At 36.9% G+C, this 18,111-nt stretch overlaps 4 protein-coding genes across 6 annotated transcripts; 2 read left to right on the top strand and 2 right to left on the bottom strand.

Moving 5' to 3' along the window:
- The first annotated feature begins 998 nt into the window (after window positions 1-998).
- Window positions 999-4,524, top strand: LOC111801665 (mannose-1-phosphate guanylyltransferase 1). 2 transcript variants are annotated; one of them, XM_023685757.1, is made up of 5 exons: window positions 999-1,164; window positions 2,656-2,785; window positions 3,090-3,152; window positions 3,236-3,475; window positions 3,591-4,524. In XM_023685757.1, the coding sequence occupies exons 2-5, from the start codon at window positions 2,675-2,677 to the stop codon at window positions 4,260-4,262; spliced, it is 1,086 nt and encodes a 361-aa protein (XP_023541525.1). In that variant the 5' UTR covers window positions 999-1,164; window positions 2,656-2,674; the 3' UTR covers window positions 4,263-4,524. The 2 variants fall into 2 exon arrangements, with proteins under 2 accessions (XP_023541525.1, XP_023541517.1); XM_023685749.1 differs by having other exon boundaries at window positions 2,651-2,785.
- A 219-nt stretch (window positions 4,525-4,743) lies between these two features.
- Window positions 4,744-8,334, bottom strand: LOC111781784 (CASP-like protein 5B1). Its single transcript, XM_023662485.1, has 3 exons — window positions 7,651-8,334; window positions 6,578-6,710; window positions 4,744-5,023 (listed from the first exon to the last, which is right to left on the bottom strand). Exons 1-3 carry the CDS (start codon window positions 7,770-7,772, stop codon window positions 4,823-4,825), a joined length of 456 nt encoding a protein of 151 aa, XP_023518253.1. The 5' UTR covers window positions 7,773-8,334; the 3' UTR covers window positions 4,744-4,822.
- A 74-nt stretch (window positions 8,335-8,408) lies between these two features.
- Window positions 8,409-9,949, top strand: LOC111781769 (uncharacterized protein At2g39795, mitochondrial-like). 2 transcript variants are annotated; one of them, XM_023662473.1, is made up of 4 exons: window positions 8,409-8,741; window positions 9,116-9,465; window positions 9,547-9,710; window positions 9,801-9,916. In XM_023662473.1, exons 1-3 carry the CDS (start codon window positions 8,475-8,477, stop codon window positions 9,704-9,706), a joined length of 777 nt encoding a protein of 258 aa, XP_023518241.1. In that variant the 5' UTR covers window positions 8,409-8,474; the 3' UTR covers window positions 9,707-9,710; window positions 9,801-9,916. The 2 variants fall into 2 exon arrangements, with proteins under 2 accessions (XP_023518241.1, XP_023518233.1); XM_023662465.1 differs by having other exon boundaries at window positions 8,411-8,741; window positions 9,547-9,949.
- Window positions 9,950-10,333: 384 nt separating this feature from the next.
- Window positions 10,334-17,743, bottom strand: LOC111805552 (delta-1-pyrroline-5-carboxylate synthase). The gene is made up of 21 exons (XM_023690665.1): window positions 17,527-17,743; window positions 17,187-17,258; window positions 16,988-17,091; window positions 15,720-15,825; window positions 15,535-15,540; window positions 14,994-15,146; window positions 14,628-14,905; window positions 14,118-14,268; window positions 13,888-14,052; window positions 13,617-13,694; window positions 13,305-13,394; window positions 13,113-13,199; window positions 12,952-13,038; window positions 12,435-12,531; window positions 12,216-12,319; window positions 11,993-12,068; window positions 11,513-11,663; window positions 11,306-11,374; window positions 11,090-11,156; window positions 10,942-11,012; window positions 10,334-10,779 (listed from the first exon to the last, which is right to left on the bottom strand). Exons 1-21 carry the CDS (start codon window positions 17,584-17,586, stop codon window positions 10,686-10,688), a joined length of 2,166 nt encoding a protein of 721 aa, XP_023546433.1. The 5' UTR covers window positions 17,587-17,743; the 3' UTR covers window positions 10,334-10,685.
- Window positions 17,744-18,111: the final 368 nt, after the last annotated feature.

Here is an 18,111-nt window from a genome sequence, read left to right as displayed (position 1 = left end):
CCTCCCTCAAAAGACGCCACGTATTAAGACGTAGTTTATAAATGGAAGCCCGTTCGGTCCAGTTTCCATAACCAACATAAACCAGGTAACATACCGGTGAGTTTTATAAACGGCGTTGCCAAATAAATGAATATACGCGCGCTTCTCCCCAAAAAAAAAATATATATATATATATATACACACAAAATACAAAATAAAAAACTGAATTGGGCCTGCCCACAGCTAATTATGGCCCAGGCCCATATTGTAGCAGCCCGTTCTGAATTTGGGCTTTCTATTGGGCTTTTCATATTATAATCACATTATTGTTTTTTTTAATTTAAAAAAAAAAAAGTAATCTTAGTAATATTATAATCTAAGCTGATTAAATGTGGTTTTAAGCGTGTTTGGAGGCTTAACCTACGGCCGAGTCTACGTTAATTTACTTTTGACTTTGTCAAACCAATTAATCCAATATTTATTTTGCTTCATAATTTATCAAAGCATCATGTAAAAGTCAAACTGTCAAACTTTTATTATTATTATTATTATTTTTTGTTAAAGAAAAAAAAGAATATAAGCAAAGTTTGGTATGCAATCTGGAACTTGTTTTTCATAACGTGGCTTTGCTTGGGCAGTGAGTAATTTAATGCCTTTTTCCATTATATAAGCAAAATAAATTAGAAAATAAATGAAAATAAAAAGCATATTCCCTTTCGTAATCATACAATAACCATTTTAAATCCGCTACCGACACTTCGTTTTAATCCCTTTTTCATTCTCCAGATGTGAAGCATCATGACTGTGATGCTACCAGCGTCACAGCCAATCACATGTGCCCACGTGTTCCATTTTTTTGTTCTCAAACAGGGGCTTGGCGGACGTGAACCACTTCCTTTGACCGCGAGAAAACAGAAACGTAATACGACCAATCAGAATTATAATTAATTTATTAATTAATTGAAATCCGGGAGGGCGATGTTCGTTCGATGCGCATATTTATGGACACCGACAAGGCCTTTTTTTCCTCAGCAGAAGTCCTTTGTTTTAGATCAGAACCCGACGGAACCAACCGTACAGGTCCTTCCGCGGGAAAACTCTGAACGAGCGCTCGCGGTTCGTTGCCTACTCGTAGCTCAGCTTCATTTCGGTTTCGGCTTGGGTTCTGATCCGCTGAGATCTTAGGTAATTTTGCCTTCAATTCTCCTCCTCATTTTCGCTTCTTCGTTTCTGGCTAGATCCGTGGTTTCGTTGCGTGTTCTTTGACTTTTGAAACCGGGAAAGGATTTTCGAGTTTATGAAACGTTGAATTTCACAATGTGGCTGCGAGTTCATTGGAATTTGGAATCATGACTCCGTTTTTCGTGTTTGACTGTTCTGATTTGATTTATTTGTGCCAGGAACTTTTTAACTGGATCTTCTTCGTTGATGTTTTTTTTTTTTTATTGAATGTTTTGGAATGAAGTAGCTTCACACTTTATGATGTCAGATCTGATAAGATTGCAGCTATTATACCAAGTTCACCTCACTGATTATACGTATTACAATGTNTTTTTTTTTTTTTTTTTTTTTTTTTTTTTGTTTTGTGTTTGCCTTCATTCGTTCCTTATTGCTTATAGATAGAATCTGTATGAGCTGGAAGAATGAATGATTCTGTTTAAGTTATCATCATTTTCTCGCATTAAGATATGGATCATTCTACGTTGCACTTTCGTTTGTGTTCTGTTCTTTAGTTAAATGATTCAAGTCAGGTGCTTCGGGACTAACCATATCTCTTTTATGATTCGTCTGCTCATCCACATAAGGGAATAAAGACTAGGGTAATTTGATGACGTACTGCATCCTTTCTTTAGTTTCCATGGAAAGATGAGCCAATGATGTTAAAATAATGTTGTCGGATAGAGAAGGAAATAAAAGACATCATACTGTGCAGCATGCCGAAATATATTACGCATTTTTTTCTAAAGTATCTGTTGATCTCAATTCTGATGTATACTTCATTTTTATCCTTCCCGTGTAGAAGTAAGTCCTAAGAGATTGTTCCAAATACGGTTTTCAAAATGATTTCCTGTTTATGGTTACGATTTGTGTTCAATATTGTTGTGTATGCTAAAGGTTAAACATTTGCTGTCTTGAAAAAATAACAACTTCATTTGTTCTTGAAAAAACAGAGTGGAACGAGAGAACTTAAAAAAAACAACCGGCTATGCAAACATTTTTCTTTCTGAAAAGCAATATTATTTTGAAAATAGTTCCAAACAAATTGTAGTCTTTTGTAAGATAGTTTTCTTCGGGTAAGGTTGGAGGGGGTACATTTGGACCATTTAAATCTTCAATGATGTAAGAGACCAGCCATCCATATGTTTAAACCTCTTTGGCTGTCTTGTATAATTTGTGGTTTTTTTTCAAAATTCTGTTGGTCTCTCTTCTCAATAGCTTTTCCCAAGTGCCTAGGAGTGTCTTTTCTCTCTTTCTCTTTCTCTCTCTGGCCTCTCAGTGGATGGTGCTGACTACCGAGTGTCATATGAGCGCATCTTTCTTAACTAAGATATATGAACATGCATGCGTACAAGGGATGGTAGATTTTTTTTTTACTTTCTTTTGTACTTTACATTGGATGTTCTCGTCCTCTTTAATGAGTCAAAGCTATTTTTGTTGTCGTTATCTACAGAGCAGAAATTACCACAACGTCACGATGAAGGCACTTATTCTTGTTGGAGGATTTGGAACACGTTTGAGGCCATTGACCCTCAGTGTCCCCAAGCCACTTGTTGACTTTGCTAATAAACCCATGATCCTGCATCAGGTTTATTTATGTTATCTTTCCCCCCTTTACATGTAGTAACAAATCACTGACCACTTTCTTCAAGAAATTCTTTGTACATCCTTCTATAATATGACATTTTTAATCTTTTACTTTTAAAACATGATATTTTTAGTGGGAATCTTTAAATTTTTTCCTTTTAATTGTAAGAAATCTTGATATCTAATTAGTGACTTTCTGATTCTAGATGTAATATTGGATAGAGAACATTGAAAATTAACCGTTTTTAAGAAAATGATTTTGTTTAATCATGCTGCTAGTCTGAAAGCCGTTTTCTCCTGTTCAGATAGAAGCTCTTAAGGCTATCGGAGTGAAGGAAGTAGTTCTGGCAATCAATTATCAGCCAGAAGTAAGGAAATAAAACTCTTTTTTTTATTCTCCCTACTTCACGAAGTTTGCAGTGATAGATGCAATAAATCTTTATTCCTGCAGGTAATGTTGAATTTCTTGAAAGCATTTGAGGAGAAGCTTGGGATCAAGATCACTTGCTCTCAGGAGACAGAGCCACTTGGAACAGCTGGCCCTCTAGCCCTTGCAAGGGACAAACTAGTAGATGAGTCGGGCGAGCCATTTTTTGTCCTGAATAGTGATGTTATCAGTGAGTACCCACTCAAAGAAATGATCGAATTCCACAAGAGTCATGGAGGAGAGGCTTCAATCATGGTGACAAAGGTAAACCTCTTTAGTTCGGATATATTCTTCTTTGATAGGAAGTTCATCAAGATTCTATTCATTATCTAAAAGTTTCTTCCTTCAAGTCAGTAGTTGATATCTTTTCTTCTTCTAGGTTGATGAGCCTTCCAAATATGGTGTGGTGGTCATGGAAGAGTCCACCGGGAAAGTTGAGAAGTTTGTGGAGAAACCAAAACTATTTGTCGGCAACAAAATCAATGCAGGAATTTACCTGTTAAACCCCTCTGTTCTGGACAAAATTGAACTGAGGCCAACATCAATTGAGAAAGAAGTGTTTCCTAAAATTGCAGCAGAGCAAAAGCTTTATGCAATGGTACTGCCAGGGTTCTGGATGGACATTGGACAACCAAAAGATTATATTACAGGACTAAGGCTCTATCTGAACTCCTTGAGGAAGAACTCGTCATCAAAGTTGGCCGTAGGGTCTCACATCGTAGGAAATGTTCTGGTGGACGAGACTGCTAAGATTGGTGAAGGATGTCTGATTGGGCCAGATGTTGCCATTGGTCCTGGTTGTGTTGTTGAGGCAGGAGTCAGGCTATCTCGATGCACTGTAATGCGCGGAGTGCGCATCAAGAAGCACGCTTGCATATCGAGCAGCATCATAGGTTGGCACTCCACAGTCGGGCAATGGGCACGTGTAGAGAATATGACAATACTGGGAGAAGACGTTCATGTGGGTGATGAAATTTACAGTAATGGTGGAGTTGTGTTGCCGCACAAAGAAATCAAATCTAGCATTTTGAAGCCTGAAATAGTCATGTAAAGGTGTGTGTGTATTTGCAACTTAGTGGAATCCTTTTTGAGAGCTGAAACGTAACGTTGTCGTGAGTGGACTTTACTAGTTTTATTTTTCTTTTTCTTCCTCTTCATGCGCCATAATGTCAGTGTCTGCTAGTTCAAGTTCTGTGAGTGAAGGGTCAATCTCCCCTCTCAAGGGCGTTTCTTCTCGTGGTCATACTATGTAATATTTTTGTGTACATAGGGAAATAATTTATCGATTAATGTTTCAATTTCTTTTTCTGAAAGATTGTTTCCTTCAGCTTCCTTATAATTGTAACTCCTAGAATTTACCCTTTTTCTTTTTAGTGAAAATTTAAATTTCTATTATACTTCTAAGAATTCAAACTTCTGAATTTATCGAGAATATAATTTTTAATCAATTGAGGTATTAAGAAAGGTCGGTGGATAAACCAGCATAAGCCTGACTACTCCATAGAAAAGGTAGGTCGTAGGAGACATCTATATCAAAAACGGTATGATTCCTACACTCATTTACGTTTAGGGAGGGAAAGCCTTCAAGAAAAAGAAGGCCAAGTCATGTTATTATACAGTGCCCAAGAGCCAAAATGTTACCAGCGAAGATATAGCAAGTAAGAACCATGAGACAAAAGCAAAAGCCACGGATATTTCAATCTTGCTACATGAAATACGAAGTGGTGATCTGCAGTAGTTCAAGTCCCTTGAATACAAAATCGCCACCCCAGCGGACGAGGATGCAGCGGCGAGCGAAAGCGTAGCTACAACCTGCATTTCATATGGATGAATTCATAAAGCAGCTATTATGCTAAAAGAAATTAATAAAAGCATGAATGTACTAAGTACCAGAAGAAATGCAACAAAATGGATAACTTTTTCCTCGAGATCAATATTCAAACCTGGAGCTAACATTTATTTGGAATGTCCACAGTAGCTTTATAGGAGCATTGAGCTTCGAAATATTGATTACCGAGGGAGATTGTGAAAGTTTATTCAATTTCTTGGATCCAAATACCCCGTTGACAATGTCAAAAGATAGACAAAGCAGCCTGACATACCCTACGCTCATGGTTTCTTATAACCTCTCAAGCATCCACAACATCCAAAAACCTGAAAGCATGTGATTGGACTGAAGGAATTGCAGAGAACATGGGGAGATTTCATATTGGTTGGAGAGGGGAACGAAACATTCTTTATAAGGGTGTGAAAACCTCTCCCTCACAGACGCGTTTTAGAATAATCAGCTGACGCAACTCTTGGTCAAGCTGTTTTCATCTACTTATACTTAGCTTGTTTAAAAATCTTGAGGGAAGCCCGAAAGGAAAAACCCAAAAAAGATAATATCTGATAGTGGTGGACTCGGACTTATACAATCCAAGGACAGGGATTAGGCTTACAGCAAACCTCATGGTGTCGCACTTTAAACTTTATGTAAACATCAGGAAGACCAAGTACTAATATTATACAACATTCAGAGGACAGCGTGTAGAAATGTAAAACAGTCAATTCAGCTTGAGGTCTCCAATTGGTCTAGCGTATCTTCACGAATTTGGGGGGAAACGCACCAGTGATAGGGAGCCTTGTATGATCTCTATTGGCTTATCTCGGATAGAGATGGAAACTGGCTATAATTAGTCAAAACTTTTATGGTCCCATACCAACTGAGACGTTGAAACTTAAGCAGGTAATTGGTCAACGACACTGGGAGCCTTAGATGGACTAAGTTACTTTCAGGGTCTCTTCCACGATCACATACAATCATTAGACTACTTGAATGACTCTAAGAGAAAGTTTTGGAACGAATTCTCTTGATGATTAAGATCAATAGTAAAGAAAACTTGTTTCTAAACTCGTAATTCGAATGACTCCATAAGATAGCTTGATCACGACTACTTGAATGACTCTAGCATGCAAATCGAAACATAAGAAATGCAAAGGAACAAGTCCATGGCTTAAGAGGCATAACATGCAACTTTCATTCTAATATTCGAAATCTTCATACTAAAGCAACAACATGAATGATTGTTTATAGCCTTGAAAATAAACTTATAATAAGCTATGGTTAATTGAAAGGTTCTAACTTTCATGGTCATCAATACCATAATGGCCACTAGCTAACAGTAACTTGTAATCTTAAAGATAATTCTCTAAAACTTCAAAAATACAATAAAACCTCCTTAAATCCAAACATGTATAGATGTTGTCATCCACCCTGAAATCTTTGTAGCATGATTAAGACACTTTATTCTGTAACATTTAGTCCGCAATATTGTGATAAAATTACATTCATGTACTCGCAAGTCAAAAGACAGTGATACTAACCCAATCTCCAATAGCAAATAGACACAATAAAACTGAACTCCGCAGGCTTTTCTTCATATGCAAAGCATGCAAATCAAGGCATGCTAATCCAAAGCTCCAAAGAATTTGAAGCCCCATGGAAGCAATTAGGTAACTGGTCGGAATAAATAGTGCCAAAATTAGACGAGAACCACAACTTTGCAATAGAACTGAAGATAGACTGGTCAAAACAGTCACATAAAACAATGAAAATATAAAGAAAGAATCAGAGAATGTAGTGTACTTTAGAGTATTTAAAGCGGAAAGTTCAAAACTGCATTGGCAAATTTCAGCATCAGAAAAGTTTTCATATATTCACATTCATGGCAGGAACTGTGGTTTCCCCTATTCACGCTAAGTTGCACATGCACACATCCCCTATCCAAACTGTTAGTTCAATTCGTTGAAGGACCATTTTCAAAGAAAACAGTAACATTATGATCAAACGAATGGACAACCTAGACGCAAACAATTCATCGCCTAAAGAAACAAAAAATGGTGGCTAGGATGGACTCTAACACTAAGAACAATGACATTGCTCGTGGGGTCTGCCCAAAAAATAGCTCAGCCTAAATTTTTAAAACGATTAGGCTCCAAAAAACATAATGTAGTTTGCAGTAAATTCGTCCTCCATCTTTTCTAACATTGGGTTCATCTTGTCACAAAAACTTTCTCAATATGGAAAACATAAGCCAACAGTTTCACCTTCAGATATATCTGAAAAGACAAGCTGATTGAACTGAAAACAACAATAATTCGAACGCTGAACATAATGAAACCAGGGCACCTTGTAAGAACAATGAAAGTGCTGAAGTTCTCAATCATTTGAAAAGACCTCACTAACTACGATCATCTTTTACCAACAATCAATAATACTCCAAGAAAGGAATGACACAGGCAAACCATACAATATTTCGTTTCTTTCCCTACTTGATTGAACTTCGATTGTCAGAAACGCCCACACTACAACGGCTCCGGCCAAGATTGAACAGCTAATCCACATTTCACAGTAAAACAAAAGAAATGGTGAGCGGGAAATAGATTAGCATTATTACCAGAAGGCAGTGGAGTTGAAGAAGCCAGGCGCAGTAACCATAACCCCAATCGATGCAGCAGCGAAAAGCCATTGCGCACATCTCAGTGCAAAGCCGCTCATTCTTCCCGGACTCCCAAACATCTCTGCCTCCGTCAAATTCCGGACTCTACCAGCTCTCCTTCTGAATCGGGAGCTTCAAAAGTCGTAAACAAGAGAAGATTAAGAACAATGCGTTCAATGGTTTGGCAGTCAGCAACTTCGCTCAAGAGTTGAATCTGAAAGCTGAAGCCGAAAAATGGGTTTGTTAAGAAATGAAGAAAACTGGAATGGCGCCATTGGAAGATTGTTGACTCCCAAAAGGGGAATGTTCGTTTCCATTGACTGAAGCTGTCACCCTTTTTCTTTTCCCGGAACTTCTAAACGGTGCTTTACCGAATCTTAGTCACGTGGCACAACCGCATTGGTGGTGATATTCTGTCCGGTGAACCGACGTGCAGTCTTATCTCCACTCACGCTTCACGGGTTCGGCCATAACTCCCCTCTTTCTATAGGGCTTTCGACAAAAGCAGTCCTAATGGAAAGCGAAAGAAACTTTTAACACAAAATACCGAAATGGTCCTTTTTCCATTTCGCAAAATTACGAGTATACCCTCACCTCTTTGCAGAGCAGAATCTCTTCTTTTTCTTTTTTCTTTTATTGTTTTTTTTCACAGTGATATGATGGTCAATTTACCAATATACCCCTGAATTTTTATAGTCTACTCTGTGAAAAACCCTCTCTTTCTTAAACCCTAAAACCTCTGTTCTTCCTTCACTTTGCCATCGCTCCTTTGAACAGAAAAAATGGCTATTGCGTCCATTATCAGAAAATCCGCCTCCTCTCTTTGCCCCTTGGCAGGTCGTCTCGTTCGCAGCCAACGAGTTTACAGTACTTCCATCTTCAATGCCTTGAACAATCACTCGAATTTCTATTGCCCGCCGCCGTTGGGTACCACGTTTAGCTCTTTCCGAGATTTTTCGTCATCAAAGCGCCCAAGTTCTGACGAGGCTCTCATACGAGTGATTGAGTCTGAGGTCAAATGCGCCTCGGAAACTGACGATCACGATCGGGTGAGTTTTGCTTTTTCTTCATCACCTAACCCAATTGGGTAATTATTGCTGAGATACATAGACAATTATACTTTCAATTAGTCTGAGAAAGAATCGCTCTGTTTACCAGTAGAATCAGTCGTAAAAATTACCTGCGATTACTCTGAAATATGAAGCTCCATGAGATATTACTGGCTTTTCATAGTGTCTGCACATTACTTGTCTGAGCACTGCTTCATCTGTAGTGGAAGTTGTATAATTTTCAACATGATTTGGAGGGGATTCCTTTCAGCGTGATTGATAAATGAGTCTGATAGGTCTGATTGTCAAACTGTAAGCATAAATCTATCGCTTCAGTAAATGGTGGTTATGATAATACATTCTTGATCTGATAGGTTGAGGAAGTGCCCAAAGGATTCCCATTTGAGATTCAAGATAACCCTGGCTTGCAAACTATTACTTTGAAGAGATCATATCAAGATGAAGTCATTAGTGTTGAAGTTCACATGCCTGATCTGGTTACTGGTCGAACTATTAACGCCAATGACGATGACGGTGACGATGATGGTGGTAATAAGGGAAATCAGTCTTGTATCCCATTGATGGTTAGTGTCTCAAAGAAGAATGGACCTTCCCTAGAGTTTAGTTGCAGCGCTTACCCTGATGACATTTCCATAGAGAGCTTGATAGTTAAACATCCAGAGCATTCTGAGGATCAAATTGCTTATGAAGGCCCTGATTTTCAGTAAGTATTTACATACATCTCAGTTCAGTTCTTCTAGCTTTGTTAGAATATGATGATCATATCTGCACTTTTTCTTTTCAGTGATCTGGACGAGAACCTTCAGAAGGCCTTCCACAAGTATCTGGAGATTAGAGGTATTAAACCGAGCACAACAATCTTCTTGCATGAGTACATGATCAACAAAGACAGCAAGGAGTTTCTGCTATGGCTGACGAAACTCAAGAACTTTGTTGAAGCATAAACTTCTAGCCATTGGAGTAGTTTTTTCCCTTCTTAGTTCTTCACTGTTTACACCTTTCAACTTCATTTTCTCTATACTTTTCTGCCAGAATGAACATTTTTCTTGTAACTTATCTACGTTTTATAGGAAAGCAAATTATTCTTATGGTACAACAGACGCAGAGTTGCATCTGTCTGCTTGAAATACCTTGGTTTAGCACTTCTTATTAAATATGTTTTATATTCTACATTTTTCAAAGTAAAATTCCAATGGCTTTGTGTACCATTTCCTGAACTAAGCCGCCCATTTTTGACAGAATATCCCACTGAAAAACACTGCAAATATTTCAGGAATTCCAACACATCAACAAATAAATAAATAAACAAACTCCTGGTTTACTTAAAAGATTAAGAATTTGAATCATTTCAATATCAATATTCAAGAACCTTACAAAACTAGTTTTAAAAGATGACCACTAAAGTTGTTGTTTTTTGACTTGAGAACCTTACAGAAACCTATCAAAAACCCAAAACAAAAAGTACATTTGACTGTAAAATGTTTAAAAACTGTTCTATATTGTTTTATAAACAGACAGTAAACTTGACTGGTTTATATGGGTTTAGGAGTTGGAAAGTGCACTACAACCACTGATTTTGTATGCGATTCCCGTTATTTTAGAAGCCAACCCAATTTCAATTGTCACAAACAACAAAACAATCCAAGCATAATGCACCACATCTACTCAAATGGTCATACTTCAAAGATTAACCTATAAGCTACGACTAACTAAACTCTGGATTTTCTGTTCTTGAAGAAAGGTCCTAAGCTACTAAACAGCAAGGGCCAATATTATAGGAAAATTGGCCGCTTCTGATGAAGTCTCTAATTAAACCATATTATTTCTCCAAGTATCAAACTGAAGCACGAGGGGAGAAGAATAACACTTATTTTATACATTTTCCATCAAACAAATTGACAGCGTGAATTCTTGGGCTGGAAATCAATCGACCACATGAGAGTCAATCTTGATGTCCTTGTGTGTGTAGATAACACCTTTATCACCATTAACGACTTGCCCACTTCCCCTAAGAATCCTGCAAATAACAAATGCAAATTTAAGTACAGTTCTGATGATATAGTGGCCTGTCTATCCACATGTCACAATACATTATATGCTGTGTTCGTGAAATATTTGCAGACCTGTTCGTATGTGTGTACAATATAGAATTACAAAGAAGACTATGATTTGTTCATACCATCTGGTCGTTAATAATCCTTCAACTCCTACAGGACCCCGTGCGTGGATTCGACTTGTGCTAATCCCAACCTGTTACAAACAGTGGATGTGTAAAAAGCAAGCAACAAAGCAAACCGTACTGCGACAATAATAGGAGCATATCATACCTCGGCACCTAGACCAAATCGGGCCCCATCACTAAATCTTGTGCTTGCATTATGGAAAACAGCAGCGCTACCATTAGAAACATAGAAAAAAGCGTTAATAAGCCATCAAAGTGAAAGCATCATTTTGCAATACAATCTATCTCACACGCATGAAAAGATTATAAAAGAATGGAGGAAGCTGGTAGACTGCCAAATAAGGTTAATAGGTATTCTTACCTGTCAACTTGACGTAAGAAAATTTCAGCAACTTTATCATCTTCTGTAACAATACAATCAGTGTGTGCACTGCCAGTTTACAGAGAGTAATGAGCAACATATAGAGTATGGATCAAAAGAAACAAAATGCATGCTCGCCTAACATATGTAAATGCAAATAATTAGCAATGTGAAATGCTCTTTCATCAAGAAATATCAGCAGCATACCTTCCATGTTGATGTATATGATCGATGGCAGCAAAAACATCATCCACAATTTCAATAGTGCAAGTCAATGAATTGTATTCATGGTGAAACGTCCGCGCCTCAGGAATGTTCAACAGAGAGCTCGCCTTTGGTCCACCATACAAAGTAACACCTGGCAAAGAGACAATTAACTACTCTTTTAATTTATAGACGTCATGTATTCCTAGAGTTGGATGTACACATCAGAGTAAAAATGATCAGTAGATGTTGAACTTATCCAATCAATTTTCACCATTAATACTCGTTTTTAGCCCATCTGTTCTTCAAACGATAAAGAGGGGTTATTTAGAATTGTTCTCCAATAACTGTAACAAATCCCTTGTGATGGAACTAGTGACCAAAAGCATAAAATAGTCTGCCATGCAGAAATTGCAGCAAGGCTAGACAATTATCCAATAATTATGATAATACATGCAATCTAAGGAAGGGGGCAAGTTAAACCTTCAATACGGAGATTTACAACAAGCTCATTCAGCATGCCAGTATGGACCAAGTCCTTGTGAACAAGAAGAGTTTCCTGCAGTCAAGAAACAAGAGAGTCGGAATGGAAGCAAAATCATGAATAAGGAAAAAAAAAAAAAAAAAAAATCTTCAATTAGGTATAAGATAATCACCAAATGAAGTGGAGAAAGAATAAAATAAATTTATTTGATGAATGATATACCATAGCATTACAGGCTGCTGGATAATCTACTTTTGCATCCAGTACAATTCTCTTTGCCATTTCCAAATCAGCAGACTTGTCAACATAAACATGGCAGATTCCGTCTGTATAGCAGCAAAGAGCACATGTTTTTACGATTATTATGGTTTGTTTCATGAAAATAAAAAAGAATGGGAGATAAATATATTGAAAAAGAATGGTCGATTCAATCCATATTACCAGCGTGACCGAGAACAGGAATTTTGGTAGAATTCTTAATTTGAGAGACCAGTTTGTTGCTGCCTCTTGGGATCACCAAATCAATGACATCATCCAGCTGTCATTATTTTTGATAAACCACTTAAACTGAAGTATACTGTTATCGCATATCATTACCAATAATAACAAGGAAGAATTTTTGACAATTATGTTTCAAATTTCAGGACTTTACTTAAAAAATTAGTATCTTTATTTTTAATTCTATTCATTAAATGGACTTTCATACATAGTAATTTTTCATTATTTTTTTCAATAATAATACACAAAAGATCAATGTTTTACAATAATAAATGATGTGATAATGGAAAAATAAAAATTTATGAAATTAAAAAACATTATCATTACTAAATATGAAAACTCGTAGGATATTAAATATGTCTTCAGTCCTATAATTTTTTCATTGACTAATTTACCACTAAGCCAACAACCTGGGGTCAAAAGAAGTAGAAATTCAAGTAAGGTTTTCAACCCAATGTACCTTCAGTAGATCAGGTATTTCCTCCCTTGAAGTTACAAGTCCAATGAGGGTCCCACCAACACTATCTGGAATGGCTGCCGTGATAATCTACATAAAACACGAAGAAAAGTGAACCGATGTATCAATGTCATTATAATTTGACCATGAAGGAAACATCATACCTTATGCAATATTGCATTTGATCGCCTTGCTTCTTTTCCCCCTTTTAAGAGAAGACCATTTCCACTCCGGATAGCCAATGAAGCTATCTATGAAAATCACAAATCCAAGGGTTAATATTAAAGGGAAAAATCAGGATTGTAAGCACCGAATGGGGACAACACTTTGATTCTCAACAAGCAATTTCTACTAACCTGTACCAGAGCATCTGGACGAGACTCAAACACAATCAATAGAACACCCAACGGAGACGATGTTTTCTCAAGAATTAGCCCATCTGAGACCTGAGTGCAAAAAACAATTGTCTCAAGATGAGAAAAAATTGAGGGCCAGTATGAAATCCAGGCATTCTGAGTTATTTGAAAGGGTAATATCAGCCATTTCATTACAAGCTAGTCAAAAGAATATTTTTCACTACTTCGAATCACAAATACCATTGGAGCAGGCTCAATTTCAGTCCCTGAGAAGAATTATATTGTTGCTACATAATGTCCTTAATTTGTTACCTCAGTCTTCTTCAAAACACGACCAATTGGATCTTCCATGTTTGCAAGCGTACGGATGGAGTTGGCAAGGCTGGATATCTGTTCATAGACAATTAGTATCACTATTAACCTAGAAAAGATAGGCTTTGAGACTTTCAGGCAGTATCTGATGTTATATATTTGAGTAAATGTGTAACCAGTGCTAGGTATATGCTGAAGCAAATAAGCAGTATGGAAAGTGCTATGAAACAAAGTCATATAATAAGCAGAATTAAAGAGATCCCAATCTTGCCTTTCCAGGTTTCATTGCCAATCGTGATACTAGGGCCCTTTCGTATCCAGTCTGTTGAGCTTCAGCAACATCAGCTTCATTTTCAGTACGGATCAGTTTTTCATTTGTTTCAAGAGCATCAGCTACATCCAGCAAAATTTTTCTCCTCTCTTGAGAAGAAATTGCCTATGGAATATGAACTACCGTATAAAAATCATGCTAACTTTGCATACAACGCAATGAGAAATTACCTGTAGCCTTCTCGAACTTTCCCTTGCAGCAACAGCCATATCACGAGCACCAACATCCTTTTGTGGGGCCCACAAATGAGCATCTTGATGGAAGAGGGTACCAATACGATCTCCTTTGAGGACCTTAAGGATATTCTCGGGAGCATATCCACTTCAAATGGATATGGTAAAAAACAGTTTTAAATTGAATCAATATTCATATTAAATAAAAGAAAATGAATTCAAATGGAAAATCCATTCATGCTAGGTTACATACAGTTTCAAAGAAGCACAATTGGTAAACTAGGGGAAGCATTTCATCCTTTTCACAATTGCATGTCATATAGCATTTTTTATTTTTTATGCCACCTTCTGAAATAACCAGTGTCTTGCTTATATGAGATGGAAAACATGGGGTGGATTAAATTTTGCAGTTCCCCCTTATTTAGTGGCACAGTGCGGGGAATGATTGTTATTACAACTAGGGAAAGGGGAAAGGAGGTTCCTAAGGCACTCAGCAATGAAGCATACCTAGTGATAACAACAGGAATGCCAGCATATGCAGCACCAACAGCAGCTTTAACTTTAGCAGTCATACCACCTCTTCCCACCCTAGACTTATCCCCAAAGGTAATTTCACCTTGATGGCGTTCCTTAACGTATGTATGGATTAACTTTGAGTGAGGGTCACTTGGTGGCCCACTATACAGACCGTCTACATCACTTAACAAAACGAGGAGATCAGCTTTTAGCTCCAAAGCTAAAAGTGCTGCCAAACTGTCATTGTCCCAAAATATACCAGAAGAATCCTGAGAAGAGTGGTCAAGAACAAATAAATTAATAAATAGGCTTTCAATTATTTTGCGCAGATCACCAGAACAAGAGCAAGTATCACACCTCATAGGGAGCTTTCCTAGTGCTGACTGCATCATTCTCATTGAAGATAGGAATAACCTTAAGAGAGAGTAATGATTTCACTGTATCACTAAGTTGCCTTCTAAAATCTTTATCCCTAAAATCATTATCTGTGACCAGAAGTTGGGCAGATGANTTTTAAAAAAAAAAAAAAAAAAAAAACCATGTCAAACGAAAGTCCATTAATTGTCAAGTCTTAAAATAGCTAAGTAATAAAGAAGGTAAGTTCATATCAGAGTCTAAAAAATATTAACTGGCAAGGGGTGAAATGGAAGGAAAAAAAAGGACTGCAACTGGGGTAACACAGCAGCAACCCAACAGCTAAACAAATGAGCTAGAACCAGTTCTTGAGTTAAAAATTAAAATTATAAAAAAAAAAAAAAAAAGTCCTATCACTATCAAAAGATTGAACTTGAGCGTGCAAGGTAAATACCTGCTCACACAATGCTCCTAGTCTGCCTAAGGCTAATCTTCCATCACTTCGCGTTACCACCGCCGTCCCAACCTTCAATAAGAAAAGCACAACATCCAATAACAGGTAAGTAAATTATATTATCAACGGTTTGATGATCCAAAATTGAGATAATCTGCACGTGGTTTTCCAGTAGGATGAACTGAGGAGAAGTTGCAACACACAGAGNAAAAAAAAAAAAAAAAAAAAAAAAAAAAAAAAAAAAAAAAAAAAAAAAACAGAATAAGAGTGGTCGTCACCTGACTAAATAATGTGTCATAGAGAGCCATAAGACTATTTTGACCAACAGCTGCGCATGCTTTCCCATCAAGATCAACTTGTGGTTTTTGAAGGTCAGCAAAACTACATAATTCATAGTACGATCTTAGAATATCCCTTTTTTTATTTCAAGCAAAAGTTTCACGTAAGTATATCAAAACTTGAATTAATTTCAGGATTCCATCGAATTTCATTGTCCTCTTAATCAATTTAATTGCAATTTATCCCGCACAAAATAACCTGCTATTAACGAGCTTCCTGTATCGGAGCCTTTGACGACCAATGCCAACAGCACCGGATGAAACCAAAATAACCTCGTATTCTTGGGAGTTAAGTTCCTTGATCTGCATTCCAGATTGTAATCTTAATATTAAAAAAAAAAAAAAAAAAAAGTCCTATCACTATCAAAAGATTGAACTTGAGCGTGCAAGGTAAATACCTGCTCACACAATGCTCCTAGTCTGCCTAAGGCTAATCTTCCATCACTTCGCGTTACCACCGCCGTCCCAACCTTCAATAAGAAAAGCACAACATCCAATAACAGGTAAGTAAATTATATTATCAACGGTTTGATGATCCAAAATTGAGATAATCTGCACGTGGTTTTCCAGTAGGATGAACTGAGGAGAAGTTGCAACACACAGAGGGAATCCAAATCGGCAAACATTGATGAGAACGAAGAATATAAAGCTCAAACAGAATGAAAACCACAAAAAAAAAATAAAGGAATAAAAAAAGAACATCGGGAAACATGAAAATGTGGTTGAAATGAGAGGTACCTTGACAACCAGGCGCTTGACATCCCGAAGGAAAGCTCGAGAGCGATCCATGGAGTCCATTTCGAAGAGTGTAGCGAGTCAACTGGAGGGAGACAAAGAAACTCAAGAAAGCCAGCGAGGGTTTGGTTTGTAGTACAATACAAAACAAGTAATTTTCAATGGAGGCTGATATAAGCTTCAGAAATGTTAGGCGGACGCAGGATTGGGAATACTTGATTTTAATTGTTTCAACTTCATTCTCGGATTCGATTCCTACTCTGACCAACTCACCCGNATCAAGATCAACTTGTGGTTTTTGAAGGTCAGCAAAACTACATAATTCATAGTACGATCTTAGAATATCCCTTTTTTTATTTCAAGCAAAAGTTTCACGTAAGTATATCAAAACTTGAATTAATTTCAGGATTCCATCGAATTTCATTGTCCTCTTAATCAATTTAATTGCAATTTATCCCGCACAAAATAACCTGCTATTAACGAGCTTCCTGTATCGGAGCCTTTGACGACCAATGCCAACAGCACCGGATGAAACCAAAATAACCTCGTATTCTTGGGAGTTAAGTTCCTTGATCTGCATTCCAGATTGTAATCTTAATATTAAAAAAAAAAAAAAAAAAAAGTCCTATCACTATCAAAAGATTGAACTTGAGCGTGCAAGGTAAATACCTGCTCACACAATGCTCCTAGTCTGCCTAAGGCTAATCTTCCATCACTTCGCGTTACCACCGCCGTCCCAACCTTCAATAAGAAAAGCACAACATCCAATAACAGGTAAGTAAATTATATTATCAACGGTTTGATGATCCAAAATTGAGATAATCTGCACGTGGTTTTCCAGTAGGATGAACTGAGGAGAAGTTGCAACACACAGAGGGAATCCAAATCGGCAAACATTGATGAGAACGAAGAATATAAAGCTCAAACAGAATGAAAACCACAAAAAAAAAATAAAGGAATAAAAAAAGAACATCGGGAAACATGAAAATGTGGTTGAAATGAGAGGTACCTTGACAACCAGGCGCTTGACATCCCGAAGGAAAGCTCGAGAGCGATCCATGGAGTCCATTTCGAAGAGTGTAGCGAGTCAACTGGAGGGAGACAAAGAAACTCAAGAAAGCCAGCGAGGGTTTGGTTTGTAGTACAATACAAAACAAGTAATTTTCAATGGAGGCTGATATAAGCTTCAGAAATGTTAGGCGGACGCAGGATTGGGAATACTTGATTTTAATTGTTTCAACTTCATTCTCGGATTCGATTCCTACTCTGACCAACTCACCCGTACCATTTTTATTCTTTTACTTGCGGCTTCTTGTTTTTAATTTATTATTCTTTCTATTATAAATAAATAAATAAACATTTTAGTCCTTTCATCATTTTTTTTATATTTTTTATTACAGTGTATGAAATCATAATTATTATTTAACTATTTACGGTAGGACAATTTTAGATTTTTTGAAAATACTAAATAAAACTCATTAAATGAACCCTAAATCAAATTATCAAAATGGTAATTTTACAAGATGTAAGAATTTAAATTGATCCTTATATATATATATATATATATATATATATATATATATAATTTTTTTTT

Source organism: Cucurbita pepo, chromosome LG01 (assembly GCF_002806865.2).
Source record: "Cucurbita pepo subsp. pepo cultivar mu-cu-16 chromosome LG01, ASM280686v2, whole genome shotgun sequence".
Classification (NCBI taxonomy): Eukaryota; Viridiplantae; Streptophyta; class Magnoliopsida; order Cucurbitales; family Cucurbitaceae; genus Cucurbita; species Cucurbita pepo.
This window is presented reverse-complemented; position numbering and strand designations above follow the sequence as displayed.

Excerpts from the sequence above, each read along its gene's own strand:
- LOC111801665 (XM_023685757.1), top strand. The coding sequence starts at position 2,675 with ATGAAGGCACTTATTCTTGTTGGAGGATTTGGAACACGTTTGAGGCCA. Across the intron at positions 2,786-3,089 it reads AACCCATGATCCTGCATCAG|ATAGAAGCTCTTAAGGCTAT; the intron begins GTTTATTTATGT and ends TCTCCTGTTCAG. Across the intron at positions 3,476-3,590 it reads CTTCAATCATGGTGACAAAG|GTTGATGAGCCTTCCAAATA; the intron begins GTAAACCTCTTT and ends TTCTTCTTCTAG.
- LOC111781784 (XM_023662485.1), bottom strand. The coding sequence starts at position 7,772 with ATGTTTGGGAGTCCGGGAAGAATGAGCGGCTTTGCACTGAGATGTGCG. Across the intron at positions 6,711-7,650 it reads TTCAACTCCACTGCCTTCTG|TTACCTAATTGCTTCCATGG; the intron begins GTAATAATGCTA and ends TATTCCGACCAG. Across the intron at positions 5,024-6,577 it reads TATTTGCTATTGGAGATTGG|GTTGTAGCTACGCTTTCGCT; the intron begins GTTAGTATCACT and ends TATGAAATGCAG.
- LOC111781769 (XM_023662465.1), top strand. The coding sequence starts at position 8,475 with ATGGCTATTGCGTCCATTATCAGAAAATCCGCCTCCTCTCTTTGCCCC. Across the intron at positions 8,742-9,115 it reads AAACTGACGATCACGATCGG|GTTGAGGAAGTGCCCAAAGG; the intron begins GTGAGTTTTGCT and ends TTGATCTGATAG. Across the intron at positions 9,466-9,546 it reads TATGAAGGCCCTGATTTTCA|TGATCTGGACGAGAACCTTC; the intron begins GTAAGTATTTAC and ends TTTTCTTTTCAG.
- LOC111805552 (XM_023690665.1), bottom strand. The coding sequence starts at position 17,586 with ATGGACTCCATGGATCGCTCTCGAGCTTTCCTTCGGGATGTCAAGCGC. Across the intron at positions 17,092-17,186 it reads TAGGAGCATTGTGTGAGCAG|ATCAAGGAACTTAACTCCCA; the intron begins GTATTTACCTTG and ends TCTGGAATGCAG. Across the intron at positions 11,013-11,089 it reads GATTTGGTCTAGGTGCCGAG|GTTGGGATTAGCACAAGTCG; the intron begins GTATGATATGCT and ends TGTTTGTAACAG.